The 24,369-nt window shown below is 39.4% G+C and overlaps 1 protein-coding gene across 1 annotated transcript in view; it reads right to left on the bottom strand.

Moving 5' to 3' along the window:
- Vps13b (vacuolar protein sorting 13 homolog B) overlaps nucleotides 1-24,369 on the bottom strand; it is a 563,330-nt gene that overhangs the window by 149,057 nt on the left and 389,904 nt on the right. Inside the window, exon 31 of the mRNA XM_055622389.1 lies at nucleotides 5,000-5,407. Within this exon, the coding sequence (XP_055478364.1) occupies nucleotides 5,000-5,407 (408 nt within the window). The remainder of the gene's footprint in view (nucleotides 1-4,999; nucleotides 5,408-24,369) is intronic.

Genomic DNA, 24,369 nt, shown 5'->3' with positions numbered 1-24,369 from the left:
AACATTCCACTTTTTCTTGAGTGTTGGGTGTATGCTACTCAGGACAGAGTATCAAAAATGACAGGACCTTGATGCCCATACCCAGTATTCATTAAGGATTTTTGGTGGTTTGTATAGCTGTTAAGTAGCTGTATTTATGCTTGCATTCTCAGTGGATTTTTAGTTTGTCCTCTGTCTTTTACTTGTGAGAAATTAGTTTCTCTGGAAAAAGATGCGCTTCTTTCTGAAACTAGCAAGGGTCTTTGGAGTGCTAAAAATGGCTCACTACTCCAACACAGGATTTGAGGTAGTCACACCTAATTTAATGCTTTATTCCATCAGGCTAATGAGCCTCTATGAGACATCCAAAGGCTATTAAGATGCCTTACAGACTCCCTTTAGGATATCTAAGCACAGCAGAAAAAGTGGGAGTCCACTTTGTATCAATTAATGACCTGGTTTCACTTTCAGTGCATGAAGAGAGTGTTAGGTCAATATTTTGCTGGTCCTGAATGTGTTGGACACGATGGGAGGCATTCTACATGGAAAAGAATGGTTACAGTTCCTTTCTCTATCCTATTTTGTTTATATACAAAACTAAGTACAGCAAGGGCAGGGAGAGTGATTTAAACCACTATTCCTTTGACAATGAGCTCAACTCACAGCTTCCTGCATGGGGGAAAAGTCCTCAATATGTCAGTGGTCAGAATCATGTCACTGGTTTTCCAGTTGTAAATGCCAACCAAATGTCTTCACCAGGTTCTCTTCCTTTGTGTCATCAAGCTCTTCATGTCGTGTTTCCCTTTTCTTGTCTATATGGAGACTGGCAATTTAATTGCCCCTGAGAAAGAGCAAGGCAACCTCATGTACAGGGATTTTGCAGCTCTCAGCTGCGTACTATTGTTTGCAGAAATCTAAGGCGTGCCATCCTAATAGAGCCATAAATTACTCTGACAGGGGAGCTAGAGTGTGAGCTCAATCCCCACCCTCCTGTGGAAAGAGACTTACTGCCAGTTCAGAATTTATAACTAATACTTTGCGTGTCTCCAAAATGACATGCTTCAAACAGCAAAAAGGGACCGCACTGTGTGCCTATGTTGGTGGAAGCGGCAACTTTTTAAAGAACATATTCTACAGTGAGTTAGATTCAATAGATAACAAAGAAAATACCACTGGCCTTCAAATATTTCAGAGTATAAGATATAATTTCTAACTGAGATTCTTGTTACTGGTAAAGCCCTCGTGAGATTTCCTGTGATATAACATACCAACTAAAAAGAATACAAGGATCACACCTACAGTCAGAAAGTGAGGGCGACTTCATCAACACACACGGAGAATATGCGTATTCTAGCAGAGAGGAGAGTGACTTCCATGCGTCATGGCTGCACAGGCATCCGCAGAGCAGAGTGACAGAAAGACTCAAGACCCTAGAGACACTCAGAGAGCAGGACTCCAAACCAGTACAGGGGTATGAGGAGAACCGGAGGACTTACTTTATTTATCTATCTGCTATCTATCTTAAGCAGAAACTTTGTTCTATAAAATAAAGATGGAAATTCTTTTAACAAGCTCGGTAATTAATTTGTACTGTTTCATTTTTAAAATGAGTAAATGAATATAAAATCCCTTCAGATTACACAAATATATTGACAATATTTGGGGGAAAATATAATTTTTTCTTCCATGCTTTTATTATTCCCTTTCCCCGTGTACTTTCCATAAGTTTCTAACAGCTTAGATGATAAGCAAATATAATTATCAGGCAAACTCATTTTTTTATCCCCTTGACAAGTGAGGGAACATGCCTGCAGCACATTCCCAATGGTGTTTCTCTAAGAATTACTTAGTACATAGGATTCCTCTAGAATTACAAATTTATTTCAGCTCTTAAATTAAAATTCATGTGGAAAGGACTGCTTTTCCTTGTTTATATAACATTGTCACATAAAGAGTGTTAAAAAATATTTCTCCAAAAATAGCCTGCGTAAGTTAGGGATTAGCAGGGCTCTGCTGCTGGGACTGGTCCTTTGTAGTTTTTTCCATGATGTTCTTGCACAGTGTTTTTGACTGTGTTTATTAAAGTCAGCACATCAAAAAGGATCAAAGAGAAAGTGAGCAAGATCCAAAGAAACCCCAAGTGTGTTGTCTTATTGGGGAGCTATGCAGATTCAGATAAACAAGTGTGAGTTGTTGAGGTTTTAATGAAAATTTTGACAATTATTTTCTCTTGCGTCCTTCTATAGGGTGCCATGTGCACAGCAGATGCTGTACTATGTGCTGCGCCGCTCCTCTCACTGTTTAATAGTGCATCTGAGATGACTGCTTTGTCACTGTGCTCAATTTGGTTCAGCAAATAATTTGAGAAGTGCAGCTGCTACAGATGCTCACAATAGTTACAGAAACTGTAAAATCAAAGACTCAGTTAAGTATTTCTGCATTAGAGTCAACCTATAAAAATCTGACATTAATTCCTTTGAGCTCAAAGATATACCATAAAAACTGGGTTGAACACAGAATACCACTACTTGAAAAGTACAAAAAGAAATATGACTACTTGTAGGCTCTGTGTGTGTATATGTATATATGAGACTTTGAAATTTTTTTACCACTTATCAAAACCGTACCAAATTGTCAGGTTGATGGCATGCCTTTAAACCCAGCACCTAGGAAACAGAGGCAGGCAGATCTCTAAATTTGAGGCCACCCTGGTCTACATAGCGATTTTCAAGACAGCCAGATCCTGTCTCAAAACAAGCCAAAAACAAAACAAAACAAACAAGCAAACTCAATCTATATCAAAGTACACATATTTGTATGTATTTCAAATAAACTACAAAACATGCAATTTAAAGGCAATCAAGTACATAATGAAATTAATGTTAAATGCTTAAATTATTATTTCCTTTTAAATATAGTTACAACTATTTTTTAAAGTATGTAGTGATTCTGGTATGAAGGCCATGCTTAGGGCTAGCCTGGCTTCAAGATGAGTTCCAGGGCAGCCTGCGCTCCAGAAAGAAATCTTATCTCCCACTACTAAAAATAAAACCAAAAAGAGCTATGCCCTAATCTCTCGATTATGATTTCCCAGATGTTAGCCTTTAGTAACAACTAGAACCTGCTCCAATCTTATCCACTTGCATACAATGTATTTTGCTGACTAAATTTTGTTATAGTTTCACAATAATAATTTATTTCAATTAAATTTACTAAATTCAGTTTTGATTTAATGTGACACACACAAAAAACTATTTTAAAATGTTTGCTGGACACTGCCGAGCAGAGCTATACCAAGCATATTTTAGCCAAGGCGGGGATTTCTATTTTTGTGTTTAACAAGATAAAAGAACAGAGTTATAAAAGAAGGTTATGTTGTTTTCCTAGACTAAAAGGGAAAATTAAAAAAAAAAAAAACAAAACACTTTTATGGCTAAATAGATAAGTTTTTAATTGTATTATAAAGAAAACAATTATGAAGGATAAATACCTTTAAAAGTGATCAAAATAGAAGTAGCAAATGAGTTGAGGAACTGAGGATGAAAAAAGAGCAAGTCCTGCATACAGCTGAATACAATGTATTTACAATTCTTCATGTTTGGTCTTAACCTTTTCCTGCCACCACTAAGGCCAGCATTTAGAAAGGTGTGAGGATGGGCACCGGGGACTTGACACTATAGTATCCAGGGTTTGAGAATTTTTCATGTCCCCCAAAGCCTCTATTTTTCATTTCTAACTTTAAAAACATCAAAAGAAAAAAGTAAAGAGCTTTTAGCTGGCTTGGTTACAAATATTTCAGTGAGGAAGAAAGAAATCATCTATGTTTTGGCCTAAAATTATTACAACTCAACTGTAAAAGTTAAAACAAAAAATCTCTGTGCTCAAAACTGGCTCTCTAGAACTAAATTAGTCTCTAGCTGTCATTTAATTACTTTTTGGTACACAGTTTAAGGAATGACATATCTAGCACACAATCAGTCCACAACCCTCCTCCACACAGGGCCATGGAAAAGGACAAGGCTGACTGCTGCTCCAGTGATACTTCTGTTCTCAGCTTCAAAGTAGCAGTTTCTGTGAAATGGTTACTTCCTGCCTGTGTTGACTTTCCTCCTCACAAACCTTGTGCCCACCCTTTCTGAGTCAGTGTGGAAAAGCACATCATAGTAGAAGAGAAAAATGGAGACATCATAACCAGTTAGCTCCTTGCCCCTCTACAGTTTTCAGCAGGTCAGGCATTTTGATGGGCTGTGCACAGAAGCACAGCCTTTCCCTGGACAGGTGTTGCTGCCTGAAAAAAATGTGTGAGTGGCGTTCTCACAGACTTGAGCTTTGGCTTGACAGTTTGTCATATCTGGAGCATATCTGCCATCATGGCAATTTTTCTTTGTAAAGTAAACTATTCCCAGTGATGCAATGTCCTGCATTAGAATCACCTGCAGGCTGAGCAAGGTACAGACTCCTGGGCTCTGTGCCCAGAGATTTTGATTCAGTAGGCTAGGTTGATCTAGCATTTCCAGAATGGTCTAGCTGTCTCAAGATGATCTGATGTGTTTGTTCTACACACTGCACTGTGAAAAGTGCTGTTCTAAAGCTTCAAAAACTTGATTCACTGTTGTTCCACCACGGCCATTTCATCTAAAAGGAAGTTAGGAATGAACAGTTCCAAAGATAGTAATGCGCCTTAAGAGGTAGATAGGAGCAGTTTACACCTGGAAATACCCAGGGCTCACAGGATTTCTTAAAACAGACAAGTAACCTAAACAAAATGACAGCAACCCCAAACCAAACCAAACCAAACCAAACCAAACCAAACCAAACCAAGCCAAGCCAAGCCAAGCCAAACCAGCATCTCTACAATAAGGTCACAAGCTAGAAATGTTCCCATCTCTAATGCCTCTAAAACTTCTATTTCTACACAACATAAGTCTTTAAAATGCTGTATTTTCAAATGCTAACAAAGGATATTTTATCATCCTCTTATCCTCCCTCCATTCCACCCTCTTCTTTTTCTGTCACTTACCAGGTACTTTTTGTGCTGCTTTGGCACTAAGGCTTCCATTGAGGTTTGATAATGATGCTAACACACACGGCTTATGAGGATGTGGGACAGTTTCCATGAGGACCACAATTTGGGTAGTATGGACAGAAACTTTTTGAAAGAAAGAAATGGCTCTCCACATGTTTTCTTGAAGTGAAGTCTTCTGCACTCCATCACAGTGAACTTTGGGCTTAGACAACTTTCCACAGTAACATTTGGAGATGGGAGGCTCATCCTTATTCAGTATAGAGTCTGACAGGGTGGAGGGCTCTTTGCTCTGTGCAAAGCTGTGTGCCTTTTTTATCTTCTTTAAAAAATGATTTATTTGATCCAGTTTGGTAAAACTTAAGTTTGCTTTCAAAGGCTTTGATACATCCAAGTTGATGTCAGCTATAAAAAGAAAGAAGCAGAGGGTCACTGGAGCGTTCACTACTCAAAGTGCCAAAGCACTGCATTCTTTTTAGCCTCTTCCACAGCTGACTGCAGGAACATATGCTGAGCCGTGTCACTGCCTATGCTCTGGCTACTCACGCAAAGCCCACAGTTAGACAAGTCATTTCTACTTCTGTCCCCAGGCTCTATAGCAAACTGAAGGAGGTTTTCCAGTTCTGTATCAATCTGAAACTGGCATTTGTTTTCCCAAGGAAACAGAACTCCTCATAGGATCAGAATAGTGTAAGACAAAATGCCAATCCTAAAAATCACAGACCTACTAACCAAGTTGCCTCCCTTACCCTTCTCTTGCTAAGTTTAAAGTGTTAATTTTTCCTTTAAGAACTGCTATAAAACTAGAAGAAACTCTGTGACTTGCTGTATAATCTGCACTGATAAACACTGAAGTATATCATTAAAATAAATGAAATAGAACTTTCTTAAAATCTATAGTTCCATTTACATGCATCATGCCAGATGTCATCAAACTGGCCTTATTTCTGTTTCCATCTTATCTCTCCTTGCATAATCTAGCAAGGAATTAGATCCAAGTGTCCTGTGCAACTCATCTTCTTCAGGTGGGCCATCTCACAAGTCCAAGAATTATTTTTTAAACACCTTATTGGGATAACATTACTCTCATCACAGACAGACAGACAGACAGACAGACACACACACACACACACACACACACACACACACACACACAGTCATTCTGTCATGTAGAGCTCTCAGCAGTCATATTACTTTACCTCCCATTTCTAGCCTAAGAAAATCACCAAGTTCTGTCTTTGCATACTTGCTGATTAGAGACATGGTATATAAGCAGAATCATAAAACATTTGATTTTTTTGTGCCTCATTTCCTTTGTATATCAATAAATGCTTAAGGTGCATCCATGTTAATTCTCATTGCCCTTGATTAGATTATCCTAATGACCAATTTGTTGCATGCTCTCTCATATACTTCTTGTCTATTTTGTATAAATGCTTGAAAAATGTATATTTACACTCTGTTCATTTTGTATGTGTGTGTGTGTCTGTGTGTGTGTGTGAGAGAGAGAAAGAAAGAGAGAGAGAGAGAGAGAGAGAGAGAGAGAGAGAGAGAGACATATGAGTGCAGAAGGGCAGATATGCCATGGCTTATGGTGGAGATTAGAGAACACTGTCTGCCATAAAAAAACTTGCACAGCTCACAGAGTATTTCCTGAGTTGGTAGCCATCTCCTAGTGCTGGAGGAGCACCAGGATTGCAGAGCTGTGATACTCTGTATGGCTTCATGTGAGCTCTAGGGATTGGAATGCAGGTTCTCATATTTAAGTAGTAAGTGGTTTACCCAATGACCCATTTCCCACCTCGACTCTGTTCATTTTAACCGCAACTTTATAAATTGAAGGCTTTTTTTTAAAGTTCCTATCACAAGATACATGGTTTTTAAATATTTTATTCCATTCAGTCAGATTGTCTTTTCACTTTATTTTGACTAACTTTTAGCACAGTGTTTTCAGGTTTTCAAAACTGAATATTTTAATTCTTGTAGGGTCTAACATATCCATTCTTTTGCTTATTTGCTTAACCCAAGAGCACCTATAGTTTATATATATTTGATTATTTTTAACAGGTTTACAATTTTCCCTCTTACACTTAGGTCAACGATCTTCCATGGATTAATCTTTGTGTCTTGTGTGAGGGAGGGCCGACTTCATTCTGCATGTGGGTACTTAGTTAATCAGGAACTATGCTGCTGAGAGATATTGACTTTTGATTTGCAAATTTTGGAATTCTACAGAAAATAGTAGGATAAATATTGTGGAGAAAAAATATGGTTCAAATGGCCCACACATTTACTGCTCTGTCCACATAGTCCTTTATATGTACCTCCAGATACTGTGGCCTCACAGCAAGTAACACTGACTTTTATCACAATTAAGAATCAGAGAACAGGGCTGGAGAGATGGCTCAGCCAATTAAAGGCTAGGCTCACAAGGAAAAATATAAGAATCAGAGAACATTCTTAGCGGATGATTGCAATAGCGAGAGCAAATGCAATTAAAGTAGATAAGTTGTGTGCCCATGTCCTCCCACCCCTGCTACTTCATACTAAAAAATCTGAAGTTAAAAGTCCTTATTCTGTTCCTGTAGTAATTACGTAGTCACTTATCCAGGAGGTTGCCCAGATAGGCCCTCCAAGCCAACTGGTAAATGAAAAGAATCCATTTTCTCTGATTGCAGATAGGCATAACATCAATGAAAGGTAGACATGAGAATTGGCAACCATTACCTTGAGATGGATCCCCATCTCTCAGCTATGACTGTGTTCCCAGGAACACAGACAAAAGTTAGTTATAACTCTGGCTACTCTGCCTAATTTGTCTTTTGAGAATTAGCTCTTCTGTTTCTCTAGGCCACCGTTTATAACCCCTGTTGCTAAGTGCAGAGCCTTTCATCATTTTCAAAATGTCCAGTGTACTTCACCAGATACTGTGATGTGCTACCCAGCTGCTGGTCATAGTTGTGTGAGATGTGGATGGTGGGAAAGCAGGCCATCTCAGATATTAGTGTTTGAGCACCTACAGTATTATTTGGTATACTGAAACAGAATGAAAAGGTGAAAGAAAGTAAATTGATATAAAAGCCTGTTGATTCATTTAATTGAACTGACAAAGGTTCACCAAATCAGTTTCTCCATTAACTCCTCTCTGCTATGATCTGTTACCTGTCCTAGTCAACCAATCACTTGGCTCACATCAGAAATCTGACTTTCTAGTTACTCATTTTTTTCTTTCCTTACTCCCAATCAAACTCAAATAAGTTCTGCCAATTTTACTTCTAAAACACTGCTTGATTATTGTTCCTCTATTATAAAGCCTACTCACTGATTTCTCTGCCTAGGAATTTCCTTTATCCAGTTTAATTTCCCAATTATTTGTTTTGAGTGTGATCCAGGTGGGTGTATCTGTCAAGAGCACAGAAAGACTAGAGTGAATGTGCATTGTTGATATGGGCACAGCCATGTTGAGGACTCCAAGGTTTCAGACCCATGGAACAATGGCAAAGTAGTGTCTACATAAGGGCCAAGTTGAAGAGAGGTGTGGAAAAACTCTTCTCAGGAGTTCAAGTATGATTGTTTATGAATAATTGAAGTGTGTGCAAACACTAACAACTGTGGCTTTTTCCTCCTACACGTTTCCATCCTAAGACTGCTTGCTTACAGAAACTTCCTACAGATGCGAGCTGACCATTCTTTTGCACTGTATCTAATAAACATGCTAAGATCATATATGACATATCCAGGTACCAATGTGAACAGAAACTAAGTTTCTAGGTCTAGGAAAACTGGCTTCAGTTTGCTTTATCCACTCTCCATAGCAAAGTTATTAAACACGCCTTAAAGTAAACAATGTGCTCTTCCCCTTGTTGTTAGTTTATATATTTTACTTTGTTTACTTTTTTAAATATTGTTTTAAGAACCCAGAGAAGACAGAACCTTGTCTCACTGTAAAGATTACAACTGTAAAAAATACAGGGACAGCTATTTTGAAGATTCTGAAAAGCAAAAGGTAAATTAAAAAAATATAGAATTGAAAACATTAAAGTGGTGCTGAGTGTCCTCTTGTACTCTTCCCTCACCACTGGTTTAGAAGGGCAGCAGTCGCAATGCAGACATGACTGTCATGTGCAGACAGAGGGGCATGAGGGAAAGACTTCTAATTTAGGTCCAGAAGGACTATGTGATGCTCCTTTCTTTTCCTTATTTTCTGTGTTTCAGAAAACAGGAGAGGTCAGTTCTGGAGCGATTTTATGCATACCAACATCTTTCAGCAATAGAGACACAAAACCAATAAATAAGGGCCAGCAAGATGGCTCAATGGGTAAAGGCACTTTCTGCCAAATCTGCCAAACCTGACAAGGAGAGATGTGACTCCTGTAAGTTCTCCTCTGACTTCTACATGTACATGCAACACACACACAGACACACAGACACACAGACACACAGACACACACACACACACACACAACATTTTAAAAAATCTACAACCAAGTAAGGTTTATTCTGGAGATGCAAGGATGAATTAACTAATGTAATATCAATAGCTTAAAAAGAGAAAAAAGAATAATTGATAAAGAAAGAATATTGGAAAACAATATAAGAATTCCTAAGCAAGATATCAACAGAGAGTAATATTTTGCTTTGATAAATGACATATCCGTTATGTCTCCAGCTAACATAATTATAAAAGATGAAATGCTTTCTCCACGAGAGCAGGAACTATGTAAGGATGTCCATTCTCATTACTCATAGCATCATACTTAGAAACTATAGCCAAAATAAGAGAAGAAAAATAATAAAGGAAAATACACACACCAAAAAGGAAAAAAAGTAAAATAATGTTTATCTGTAGGTAACATGATTGTCACATGCTGAACCCTAACATAAAAACTGGGCATGACTATGTGTGCCCACAACCACAGCACTGAAATGTGGAAACAGGCGGACCCCTAGAGCTCTTCTGGCTAGCCAGACTAAGCAAAAATTACCCCTAGCACCCATGGAAAACAGCTGGTTGTGGCAGCACATAACTGTAACCGCAGAATAGGTAGGTGGAGATAGGAGGACCCCTGGAGCCTTGCTGCTTATCTAGTACAGCTGAATTGGCAAGGTCCAGGTTCTGTGACAAGCACTGTCTTAGAAAAAAAATGTGGAGTGATTGAGGAAGATACCTCTTACCTCCACATGCACCTGCATGCATACCAGCACACACTCAAGCATACATACACAAACATACATATGTGCACAAAGATGTAACAGACTTGGAATGGTGTATGTGTTTCAATGATCATTACATAGAATCCAGAGATTTCTGAAAAATGATTTCTGAAAAAAACATAAAAGCAATTAAATGGAATAAAGCATTTTTATAATTAAGTATTTATAGTTAAGTGTATACACACACACACACACATACATACATACACACACACACACACACACAGAAAAGGGAACTTTGACCTCAACCTTATTAAACCTTATTAAAAAATTAGCTTAAAATTTGTAATGGATTTAATTCAGTTATAACATTATAAATCACATTTTATATGGTATAAAAATATAATCCATAGTTTTAAAATTTTATAAACTAGATTAAAATTTAATTTTAATAAATAAAATAAAAATAAAGTTATTAAAATATTATGTATTATACATAATAATATAGTAATATTGCAAGAGAATGAGAGGAGTATGTGGCCCTGTTTAAGAGGGTGTGTCTGTGTCTTATTAAAAATTCACGGACCTGTGCAACAAAAAGGCAACTTTGTTGCATATTAATGAAAAACAACTAGCTCAATGACTAGTAAATCTGATAGGTTTATCCCCTACATTTCATTATTTGCATTCACATACACATCACAAAGGCTAATAAAATGATCTTAGATGAGTTTGTGGCTCTGATAGGTGGGATAAGTCCATATTAAGACCCAAGTCTCAGCTCACTTCACATTGAGCCAGACTTTCTCCCAAGTAGTGCCTCCAGAGAAAGTCTCAGTGTGGTTTCAAGTTAATCCCTCTCAGAGTTTGCATGACAAGATAGTTCAACATTTTCCTTAACTGTAAATGAGGAGATCATGGTAGCCCCTTTCCAGAAATTGAGAATGATGGAATGCCATTTTTAAATATTAGGAAAATTATAGGGCCATTATTAAATTCATTAACATCAAAGGATGTAGCAGATGAAAATTAGGAGTTTTAAACCTAAGTAACTTTAGTCAGTAAAAAAAGCACAGGTTATTTAGTAGAATCTTAAGGAATGAGTACAATCTTTCACATTGTGATCATATTACAAAATAAATTTTAAATGCAGGCTTTCTTTAATCAAGAATCCAAATTCTGATTAATTCAGAAAAAGAAATGTATACTAACAAAGCTAGTCATTTTGGCAATATTCAACTATACAAGTATCTGAGTTGTATTATTGTTGAGCTTATCTTAGTAAATATGACTCTTGACTACTCAAACATTAGAATTACTTCCTCAAGCAGATGAAAGGCCAGCCTACAGTATTTACTCACAAACAACAGCACAAAAGGGAGATGGCAGCTACAGTTTCCTATCTTACTGTCTTCTAAGAGACCCCAGAAGAGCAGCACTGGAGCGCACTGTCAGCTGGTCCTTGACAGGGCAGGACCAGCAATCTCTGGGCAGTTTCACGTGGCATACTTTCTTACACAGGGAGTTCCTTAAAGTCTCAGTGAAGTAAAAAGCATAGATTGCTCAGAATATAAAAATAATTTCAGAGTTTCCAATTCTTAGATATCAATTTTGTCTCATGAGTGTGAAATGTGGTTTTCTGCTTATTTCTGAGTGACTTCTTCACACCACTGTGTGACTGCAAGAACTCCTTACTGGGCCCCTAAAGCTCTGCAATCATGTTCAAGCTGTTCTCTGTATGTCAGATCTTCAATCTCTGGATGATGACAAATTTGGTATTACAAGTAAATCCTCTTAGTCATTGAACACAACTGATGAAAGCTCTTAAGAAGCCCGAAAACCTAGAGAACTAGATGTAGCCTAAGATAACTGTAATGCTAGCTTTCTAAGAGGAAACAGGATGGCATTTAAAACCTTAAAATTATTCATTTCTGAAAGTTTATGCTTGTCTGCAGTGCAACCTTTAGGCACAATGCCGTTCAGCCACCAGAATCCCTGTTTCTGCTCTCAACAGGGAGAGTGTAGAGCTACTGTGCTTGAAAAATACATGCTATTGTACATGTAGACAATGTTACTGGGGCAGCTACCTTTGGGCAAGTTGAATGGATAGGTAGAAGAAAAGCATAGTGAAACGAGGAGTATACAAGGCAGTATTCCTCCCCAAGTATCAGGCTCATTAAGAAACAGGTACCACAAACCAGAATGAACAGGCCACAAATCAACAGGCACACTTGTTGGCACATAAATCTCAGCAGCATGTCTGAATTCTTTCTCTGACCTCACAACCATAATGCTTCTTACTCAACAAATTTATGCTGAAATCTATACTACCATCAATCAGCAGACTTTGATATCCTTAAGTTAGCCAGACATTGTGGTGTGTGTGTGTATGTTTGTGAGTGTGGAAGAAAATTAGTGCCTTCTTGACGAGTATTTTCAGGTTCATAAGAACAAGTGCCTTCTTGATGAGTATTTTAGAAATAGGGAAATTATTTTAAAATGTGTGCTATGTTTAAACATAGAAAAATAAAAATTGAGCCATCCATTTTTACTGTTCGAATTGAGAAAATTCAGTAACCTCATCACTAAATAAAAACATGAAAAAATTCCATTCGTAAGTGTCCTCAACAGAGACACAGTGGAAGAGTCTACAGAATGACACTGCATAAGAAGCACACATGTATCTGGAATCAGCAAAGACTGTTAATGTGGCTTGATTCCAATTCTATCAGATTCTTGAACTTGAGAGCTTTGAATTCTTTCATAATCCTTACTGAACTGTAAACAATGGACTATTTTCAAAGGTTTGATTTTAGGAAAATACAGTAATAGAATGTCCCAGCTGAGTCACGTTATCTGCCAGATCAAGTTTCTCACCAAGTCTGGAACATATTTTGTATCTTTAAGTTACCAAATAAACCCATGGCTGTCAATTATTAGATCCTAATTACCCTCCCAAGCTCTCTGAACAGCTACCAGGACACAGAACGATGGACTAACTACTGAGTGAAGGGAGATTAGACCAATACAAAGACACTGCAGTTACTTCACACTTCTGTCACCCTACAAGGTGACTTAATAGCGAAGGGAAAGAATCATCTTGCAGAAATGAAAACAGAGTGGGAATTCAAGCCCCAGAGGTGATTCTCCTCAGCTTATGGTAATGCACACCTTGTGGGGGACCAAACACTAACTGGAAAAGTTTCCTGAAAATGGTTCCAGCTATTTTCTCATTTAAAATGTTTGTCCAACTTTACTTGACCCATTAGTCATCATATTACTTACATTTGTGATGTATTATGAAATCTCTTACCAAAACCCCAATGGGTTCAATATGGCTTGTTATACTCAAATCATAACATCTATGAGGAAGGCTGCTTTGTTAAGTGTTTCTTCCTTTGAACTTTTATTTGTAAAAGACACAATTTTATTTTAGACAAGTAAAGCTTAGTTGGAAAACAGTGCACCTGGGCAGGCGGGCAGACAGTGTTGTCCTCAGTCCTATCTTAGGGAGGGAAGCACAAAGCACAGAATTAAAAAAAATAATGCATCATCTAGCTTGACTTCATAGGTAATTTTAATAAAATCTATTTATTACATATACATTTTCTCTCACTCAATAATTCAAACTCTGATTTTTATTACGCTGTTCAAATAAATATATTCCTAATGACAGTGGACAATGGAGATCATGTAGTGACAGTCTAATTAGACTTAGAAACCTAGAAAGCTGCTGATGACAGTGCGCTCTCACTGATAAAGTGTGACATGCCAGGTCTTCCCACAGTAGCAGACTTGAGCGCACCAATTAGCAGCGAGTGGAACTGGGTATGTTCTGTCCTGTGCTTCAGGCACAGACTGGCAACCTTGACTGGACCAGCCAGCAGCACTCTTTCATTGTAATATGGCACCATCACTATTTTGACAATTACTAAGTTGTATATTTTTATGATCAAGCATTGTCTTTATTTTCTTCCTTGTCGTACTGAAACCCATGAAACAGAAGTTATGATTAGAAGTGATTTTTTTAACATGAACATCTTGTACTAAACTCATGTAGTGATTGTTATGTAGTGATTAGAGGCCTAGTGATGTCAAAGAGAAGGTCAGCTCAGTCCATTAGTCCCTTTCCTCTGCTTCCTGACTCACTGAGATGGAAGCAGGCAGCCTCCCAATCACCATGGACAAGAGCTGCTCCTACTGCCATGCCTGTCCTGCCAAATAGACCACAAGCCCTGAACATGAGCCAAGACAAACCTATGCTTCCTGAAGGTGTTTGTGTCAGAGTACTCTGTCACTATGGCAAAAAAAAAAAAAAAAAAAAAAAAAAAGGAATATAGAAAGAAACTAATAAAAGGCTGATATATCACATGTTATAATAATTTTGGCAGTTTCTTCAGTGTCTATGACTTTTGTTTGTTTTGTGCTTCTCAATAGTGACACACATTCATCCTTGGAGACAATGCATAGAGCTTCTGGAGAGAGGCAAACATTGTTATATTATCAAGCTGCTTTCGAAAAAGAGTAATCACTGATATCAGAGTGACTCTCTGGGAAGTGAGTGCCACAGGGAAGGGGCATGATTATCAGAGTAAACAGAACTTAGAATGCAACTAATGGGGGGCATTAGAAAACACATGGGAAGACAGACAGGAAGCATGAATTACCGAGAGAGTAAGCATCAGGATTCAAAAATGTCAACAGAGACTCCTACTGTCAAATGATATAACAATCTGAACATCATTAAAAAGAGCAAGTTTAAATTAATACCATACAATACCATCAAACTGGCCATCATTGGAATACAGAGATGCTTTTGAAATGGATAAATAAGGAGAATGAATTAAGTATTTATTATGCTTTCTGATGACAGACACTACAGAGTAACGAAATAGTAGGTGAGGGGCTGTGTCTCTTTGAAGCACCGTGACAGCTAATAAATATATCAAGGAGAAATCCAAGAACTAGGGAACTGCTATTTACAATCTCTCAAGAATTTAGGCACTAAGGATCAGTGACTGCAAAAATCATACGAAGAGTTCCTCACATAGCATCTGCATCACTATGGAATGGCACAAAACTGCTACAGCACAGCAAACAAGAATCAAGTTAAATAATAAACAAAACCATTTATATTAGGAAACAAAGAGGAAGGGGCAAAGAGGACAGAGTGAGGAAAGTTTTGATGTGATAAACTGAGGAAAGTGGGAAGGTCAAAAGTCATGAATTTGGTAGAAGAGGCTAATCTAGAAAGCAAAGAGACAACCTTTAGGCACAAGGAGAGTTTAGAGGCAGGGCTATCCTGAAGCTGACTGAGGAGGACATAAGGCACATGTCTGCACAGGGAAGCAGTATGCACAATGCAGCACCACTTCAACGGATTTGAGTGAAGGAAGAATGAATCACAGATGACAATGCAGTGGTGAAGGGACACAGGAACAATGCCCTCAACATTAGTGGGTTTTTTTTTTTTTTTTGCTTGCAATTTTTTTCTTTTATTTTTTCTTATTAGTTACATTTTATTAACTCTGTATCCCAGCGGAATCCCGCTCCCTCATTCCCTCCCAATTCCACCCTCCCTCCCTCATCTCCACCGTGCCCCTTTCCAAGTCCACTGATGGGGGGGACCTCCTCCCCTTTCATCTGACCCTGTTTTATCAGGTATCTTCAGGACTGGCTGTGAAGTCCTCCTCTGTGGCCTAACAGGACTGTTTCTCCCTTGCAGGGTGGGGAGGTCAAAGAGCCAGCCATTGAGTTCCTGTTAGAAATAGTCCTGTTCCCCTCACTATGGAAGACAAATTGTTCACTGAGCTACCACGGGCTACATCTGAACAGAGGTTCTAGGTTATATCCATACATGGTCCTTGGTTGAGTCTCAGTCTCAGAAAAGACACTGTGCCCAGATATATTTGGTCCTTGTAGAGCTCCTATCCTTCCCACATCATACTAACTCTCATTCTTTCATATGATTCCCTGCACTCTGCCGAAGGTTTGGTTTTGAGTCTTAGTATCTGCTTTGAAACACTGCTAGGTAGAGTCTTTCAGATGCCTTCTGCGGTAGACTCCTGTCATACGTTCAATGCACATCCCATCTGTTTTTCTAAATGAGAATTGATCATTTTACCCCGTGTCCGCTCTCTTAATTATCTTTTTTAGGTATATAGATTTCATTATGTTTTTCATATCTTATAGGTCTATATAAGCGAGTATATACCGTGTTTGTCTTTCTCTTTCTGGGATATTTCACTCAGAATGATCTTTTCTAGATCCCACCATCTGCCTGCAAATTTCATGATTTCCTCCTTTTTGATTGCTGAGTAGTATTCCATTGTGTAAAAATACCACAATTTCTGTATCCATTCCTCCCTTGATGGACATCTGGGTTGTTTCTAGGTTCTGGCTATTACAAATAAAGCTGTTATAAACATGGTTGAGCAAATATCCCTGTTGTGTACTTGAGCAAATTTTGGGTATATACCTAGCAGGGGTATAGCTGGGTCTTGAGGAAGCACTATTCCTAATTGTCTGAGAAAGCACCAGATAGACTTCCAAAGTGGTTGTATCAGTTTACATTCCCACCAGCAGTGGAGGAGGGTTCCCCTTTCTCCACAATCTCTCCAGCATGTGTTGTCACTTGAGTTTTTCATCTTGGCCATTCTGATGGGTGTAAGGTGAAATCTCAGGGTCGTTTTGATTTGCATTTCCCTAATGGCTAATGAGGTTGAGCATTTCTTTAAGTGTTTCTCTGCCATTCGATATTCCTCTGTCAAGAATTCTCTGTTTAGCTCTGTTCCCCATTTTTTAATTGGATTACTTGGTTTGTTGCTTTTCAGCTTCTTTAGTTCTTTATATATACTGGATATTGGCCCTCTGTCCGATAAAGGGTTGGTGATGATTCTTTCCCAATCTGTAGGCAGTTGTTTTGTTTTGATGATGGTGTCCTTTGCTTTACAGAAGCTTTTCAGTTTCATGAGGTCCCATTTATTGATTGTTGCTCTTAGAGCCTGTGCTGTTGGTGTTCTGTTCAGGAAGTTGTCTCCTGTGCCAGTGAGTTCTAGGCTGTTCCCTACTTTTTCTTCTAACAGATTTAGAAGAATCTGTTTAGAGTATCTGGTTTTATGTTGAGGTCTTTGATCCACTTCGACTTTAGTTTTGTGCAGGGTGATAAATATGGATCTATTCTCATTTTTCTGCATGTAGACATCCAGTTGGTCCAGCACCATTTGTTGAAGATGCTGTCTTTTTTTCCATTGAATGGTTTGGCTTCTTTGTCAAAAATCGAGTATTCATAGGTGTGTGAGTTTATTTCTGGGTCTTATAATCGGTTCCATTGATCCTCCTTTCTGTTTTATGCCAATACCATGCAGTTTTTATTACTAACATTAGTGGTTTTAAAGAAATCTGAATACTACAGAAAGGGAAGGGATCAACAAGAGGAAGAGAGGAAAATGACTTGATTTTATGAGAGCATGTTTTAGTAATGAACATACTCCTTAGGCAGTCTTAGAATTGGACAATAAGTCAAAATTAAGCTGGGACATTTAGAAGTTGTTCAAATAAAAGATGTTGGTGAGGTTACCAGTACAGAGATGACAAGACACAGGACGGTGGCCTTGGCAAGCTGCAGGATCAGAGTGATAGAGAGCTGTGTAAGCAGAAGTTAGAAGCTGACTCCTGTTACTTTTCTCTTTTTCTCTAGCCCATGCAATGTTCCCAGTCATTCTCATTCTTTCATAGGGAAATAAATTGTGACAAAATTAAGCTCTGTGAAAAAGTGAGAAAGTCTAAACAACTCCCCTGCACTGATGGTACTGATGCTGGTGATTACCTTATCATTCCTTCAAGCAGTGTATGCAATTTTGGGGTCCTATTACTGAGCAAAGTAACAGAGAAGTGAGGTCTTCTAGAGATGCCACTGTGAGCCCTTCAAAGAGGATTTATACTTCTTCCCTCTAATATGCATTACTGATTCTATGGAAGAAAATTTGTTATTGAAAGTAGTTTCTTGAAATAAAAAGGTAAAATGTTTATTTAAAAAATTAGTTTGTCATACTAGGTTTGGTTATGAGTCTCAGCATCTACTTTGATACACTGCTAGGTAGAGTCTTTCAGAGGCCCTCTGCGGTAGGCTCCTGTCCTCTTACTTGTTTTCTCCTACATCCAATGCACATCCCATTTGTCTTTCTAAGTGAGGATTGATCATCTTACCCCGGGTCCTCTTTCTTGTCTATCTTCTTTAGGTGTATACATTACATTATGTTTATCATATCTTATAGGACAATATGAGTGAGTATTACCATGTGTGTCTTTCTCCTTCTGGGATAGCTCACTCAGAATGATCTTTTCTAGATCCCACCATTTGCCTGCAAATTTCATGATTTCCTTGTTTTTGATTGTTGAGTAGTATTCCATTGTGTAAAAATATCACAATTTCTGTATCCATTCCTCCGTTGAGGGACATCTGGATTGTTTCCAGGTAATGGCTATTATAAATAAAACTGCTATAAACATGGTTGAGCAAATGTCCTTGTTGTGTACTTGAGCAAATTTTGGGTATATGCCTAGGAGTGGTATAGCTGGGTCTTCAGGAAGCACTATTCCTAATTGTCTGAGAAAGCGCCAGATTGACTTTCAGAGTGGTTGTACAAGTTTACATTCTCAACAGCAATGGAGGATGGTTACCCTTTCTCCACAACCTCTCCAGCATGTGTTGACACTAGAGTTATTCATCTTAACCATTCTGATGGGTGTAAGGTGAAATCTCAGGGTCGTTTTGATTTGCATCTCCGTGATGGCTAAGAATGTTGAGCATCTCTTTAAGTGTTTCTCTGTCATTCTATATTCCTCTACAGAGAATTCTGTTTAGCTCCATACTCCATTTTTTAATTGGATTACTTGATTTATTGCTTTTTAACTTTTTTAGTTCTTTATATGTGCTAGATATCAGCCCTCTGTCAAGGATAGGAGGTCCACAAGGACCAAATATATCTGGGCACAGGTGTCTTTTCTGAGACTGACACTCCACCAAGGACCATGTATGGATATAACCTAGAACCTCTGCTCAGATGTAGCCTGTGGGAGCTCAGTAACCAATTGGTTTCCCATAGTAATGGGAACAGGGACTATTTCTGACAGGAACTCAATGGCAGGCTCTTTGACCTCCCCACACCCCAGGGGAGGAGCAGTCCTGCTAGGGCACAGAGGAGGACTTCACAGCCAGTCCTGAAGATACCTGATAAAACAGGGTCAGATGAAAGGGGAGGAGGTCCACCCCTAGCAGTGGACTTGGAAAGGGGCAGGGAGAAGATGAAGAAGGGAGGGAGGGATTGGGAGGGAATGAGGGAGCAGGATACCGCTGGGATACAGAGTTAATAAAGTGTAACTAATAATAAAAAAAGGAAAAAATAGTTTGTTTCTTGACATACATATGCATAATTTTAGTCAACCCTTCCCCAGCCTTCCCCCATCCCCATCCTCCCACTATCTGCTTGAATCTTCCTGGCCTTGGTAATTCCCTTCACTACTTTCCTCTGACCTATAATTTACCGGCCCCTCCCAAAATGCATTGGTAATCCAAGTAAAAATTATAATGAGAGGAGAGAGTACAACAGATGTGATATGAAAGAACTGGGAAGAGGAAAGTACCTGGAACTAAAGGTTTAAGTGGGGGTGGGATTAGGGGGACTGGGGAAATGTAGGGTAGGGAGGAGACTAACCAAAATTAAGGCTGTATGAAGAACATGAATCTACTAATTAATAAGATAATCAATGTATGCTTTATAAAAAATTGAGTTTGGGGTATCCAAGATGGCGGTGCCAGGATGACACTGCGTCTGAGGAGCAGCATTTTCGGTACAGCGACCAAGAGATTGAACCCTGGGCCCTAAAACAACAGCAATTGTGTTTCCCAGGTGAGAGGAAACTCCACAGTGTGGGAATCATTCAGGTCTACTCGAAGGTCACCCAGCCAGAACCCAGAAGAGATCTCGAGGCACGCAGGCACTCTGTTGCCAGACAAGAGCCACACGCCTGCGTATCCCAATCACCTTCCCAGGCTGAGCGGTAAGCACAGAAACACCAGAGACTGGGAGTCCCAGTCATGAGAAAAACCCACAGGGTAGGAAGGAAATGGGACTGACCTCAGGTCACCCAGTCTATCCCTGGAAAAGGTCCACAGAATGGTGGTCATACGTGGCCAGCACTGAATGGGGCTCAAGCACAGAGACTTGCTACGCGCCCAATTCTCCGTCACAGACAGAACTGTGTGACCCAGGGCATCAGAGACTGGGTTTCCCTGTTGGAGAAAACCCACAGGAAAGGAAGAAAATGGGGACTGACTCAAGGTCATCCAATATATCCCTAGAAAAGGTCCCGCAGACAAGCGGGCGCGCACCGCTAGCCCAGACCTACTGCGCACCAACTATCTGTCACAGACAGAACTGTGAGCTCCAGGGCATCAGAGACTGGGAGTCCCTGTTGGTGGTGGTAGGGAACCCCACAGGGAGGGAAACAGCTTAGAGCACTCAGCCGACCTTCTCCCCCCCCCCCCCCCCCCCCCCCCGCCCCGGGCGCCCCCCCCCGGGGGGACCCCCCCGCGCCCCCCCCCCCCGCCCCCCCCCCCCCCCCCCCCCCCGCCAGCACACACGGGAAAGTTCTAGGGAAAAGGTCTCAGGTTCCTGCCCAGTCACCAGCTTGGAGCCACCACCCACCAGTGCCAGCACGCTCTACACGTGAGCTCTACACGTGTAGAGCTCTACACGCTCTACACCAGAGACTGGGCCTTCCTGTTGGGAGAAAGCCCCATGGTGGGGGAAACATCTGGACCTACCTCAGGACACCTAGCTCTGGAAAAGTTTCTGGCTATCCACAGGCTCCTGACTCTATCCCCCAGCTGCACACATGAGGGCAGAGCTTAAATGCCACTGATTACTCTTGGGTACTGGGGCACAGAGCCCCAATCTCAGACCTACAGAAGCCTGGGATCCCCGAGATCAACCCCCAGATACTTTTCCAAGGGACAACCAGTTATCCTTAATTAAACTGCCAAACCACAGGGCACTCAGGTTCCATTAGCAGCTCACTAAATTTACAGCAAGAAACCCAGAAGCAGGGCACCTCTAACCAAGACTTCTTCGGGTGAGAGGGGAGCCCTCTTGACTAACAAGGACCACATTTACCACTCAGTTCTCTACACCTGAGGTGGGCTGTGGCAACTCCTGAAAAACACTGGCCATTCAGTGACCATACCCAAAAAGCTGAGGAGGCTTCCTCAGCTTTCAGGAAAAATCATTTTCCTGCCAAGGGGATTCTCTCCACCAAAGGACTCAAGGAACCACCAGAAAGTAACACTCAACACCTAAGATAGCCCAATGGGTAGAGGCCAGCGTAAAAGCTCAACCATCAAGAGACAGAGTAATATGGCATCCTCAGAACCTAGTTATCCAGGGACAAGCAGCCCTGGACACCCAAGCATAATTGAAATTCAAGAAGATGACCTAACATCTATGCTTATGAAGAGGATAATAGAGGAAACAAATAAAATGCATAAAGAACTAGAGGAAGATAAAGTCAAACAGATTAAGGCCATCCATAAAGAACTATAGGAAGATAAAGACAATCAGATTATGGCCATCTGTAAAGAAATAAAGGAAGTTGCAGCCAAACAATTTGTGGCCTTTAGAGAGGAAATAAATCACTGAATGAAATAAAAGAAAGAGAAGATTGTTCAAACAAACAGCTGAAGGAATTGAAGGAAAAACAGGAAAATACAGTCAGACAGGTGAAGGAAATCAACAAAACGGCTCAAGATCTGAAGACAGAACTGGAAAAATTAAAGAAAACACAAATGGAGGAAATTGTGGAGGCAAAGAACTTAGGAAAGAAAACAGGAACTACAGAGGTAAGCATAACCAATAGACTACAAGAGATGGAAGAAAGAATCTCAGGTGTGGAAGGTACAATGGAAGAAATGGATGTATCAGTCAACGAAAATGTTAAATCTAAAAAATTTCTGACACAGACCGTCCAAGAAATTCAAGACAACATGAAAAGACAAAACCTAAGAATAATAGGAATAGAGGAAAAAGAAGATTCCATCACCTAGACCCAGAAAATATTTTCAACAAAATCATAGAAGAAAATTTCCCCAACTTAAAGGAGAGGCCTATAAGAATACAAGAGTCTTACAGAACACCCAATAAATTAGAACAGAAAAGAAAATCCTCCCGCCACATAATAATCAAAACAGTAAGTATACAGAACAAAGAAAAAATACTGAAAGGGAAAAGGGCCAAGTAACATATAATGGCAAACCCATCAGAATCACACCTGACTTCTCAGCAGAGACTATGAAAGCCAGAAGGGCCTGGACGGATATCATGCAGAACAGATGTCAGCCCAGGCTACCATGACCAGCAAAACTCTCAGTCCTCATAGAGGGAGAAAACAAGATATTCAATGAAAAAAAAAATTCAATAATATCTACACACAAATCCAGCATTACAGAAAACACTTGAAGGAAAAATACAACTTAAGAAAACTAACTACTTTCAAGAAAACACAGGAAATAATTAACCTCACTAGAGTAAAACAAAAAGGAACCAAGCACACAAACTTACTACCACAGCCAACATCAAAATCAAAGGATTTAACAGCCACTGGTCATTAATCTCTCAACATCAATGGACTCAATTCTCCAATAAAAAGACACAGAATAACAAAATGCATGCATAAACAAGACCCAGCAATCTGTTGCATACAAGAAACACACCTAAGACACAAAGATAGACATTACCTGAGGGTAAAAGTTTGGAAGACGACTTTCCAAGCAAATGGACCCAAGAAACAAGCAGGAGTAGCCATTCTAATATCTGATAAAATAGACTTTCAACCAAAATTAATCAAAAGAGATGGGGAAGGACACTTCATACTCATCAAGGGAAAATTCCACCAGGGGACCACACAATCTTGAACATCTGTGCCCCAAATACATGGACATCCACATTTGTAAAAGAAACATTGATAAAACTTAAACCACAAATAGATGCCCACACGTGGGAGACGTCAACACCCCACTCTCAACAAAGGACAGGTAAATGAAACAGAATTTAAAAAAAGAAAGAATGACTCTAACAGAGGTCATGAATCAAATGGACCTCACAGACATTTACAGAACCTTCCACCCAAACACAAAAGAATTTACCTTCTTCTCAGCACCTCATGGAACCTTCTCTAAAATAGACCATATGGTTGGTCACAAAGTAAGCCTCAACAGATACAAGAAGACTGAAATAATCCCTTGTATCCTATCTGATCACCATGGAATAAAGCTGGACTTCAACAACAACAGGAATAGCAAAAAGCCTATACACACATGGAAACGGAACAACTTGCTACTCAATGACAGCTGGGTCAGGGAAGAAATAAATAAATAAAGACACAACATACCCAAACTTGTGGGACATAATGAAAGCAGTGCTAAGAGGAAAGTTCATAGCACTAAGTGCCTTCAAGAAGAAATTTGAGATATCTCATTCAATCAACTTAATGGCTCAGCTAAAAGCCCTAGAAAAAAAAGATGCAGACACACCAAAAAAGAGTAGATGGCTGGAAATAATCAAACTCAGGGCTGAAATCAATCAATTAGAAACAAACCAATTCAAAGAATCAATGAAACCAAGAGGGGGTTCTTTGAGAAAATCAACAAGATAGACAAACCCTTAGCCAAGCTAACTACAAGGCAGAGAGAAAGCATCCAAATCAACAAAATCAGAAATGAAAAGGGGGCATAACTACAGACACTGAGGAAATCCAAACAATAATTAGGACTTACTTCAAAAGTCTATATGGCACAAAATTTGAAAATCTAAATGAAATGAAAAATTTTCTTGATTGTTTCTACTTACCAAAGCTGAATCAAGAGCAGGTAAATCAATTAAATAGTCTATATCCCCCACAGAAATAGAAGTGGTCATCGAAAGTCTCCCATCCAAAAAAAGCCCAGGACCAGATGGTTTCAGTGCAGAATTCTATCACACCTTCAAAGACGAGCTAATTCCAGTTCTCTTCAAACAATTCCACAAAATAGAAACAGAAGGAACATTACCAAACTCATTCTATGAAGCCACAGTCACCTTGGTACCTAAACCACACAAAGACCCAACAAAGAAAGAGAATTTCAGGCCAATCTCCTTTATGAACATTGATGCAAAAAT

Source organism: Psammomys obesus, unplaced genomic scaffold, assembly GCF_907164565.1.
Source record: "Psammomys obesus unplaced genomic scaffold, mPsaObe1.curated_primary_1811, whole genome shotgun sequence".
NCBI lineage: Eukaryota > Metazoa > Chordata > Mammalia > Rodentia > Muridae > Psammomys > Psammomys obesus.
The sequence above is the reverse complement of the archived record's forward strand: the minus strand, read 5'-3'. Positions and strand labels throughout refer to the sequence as shown.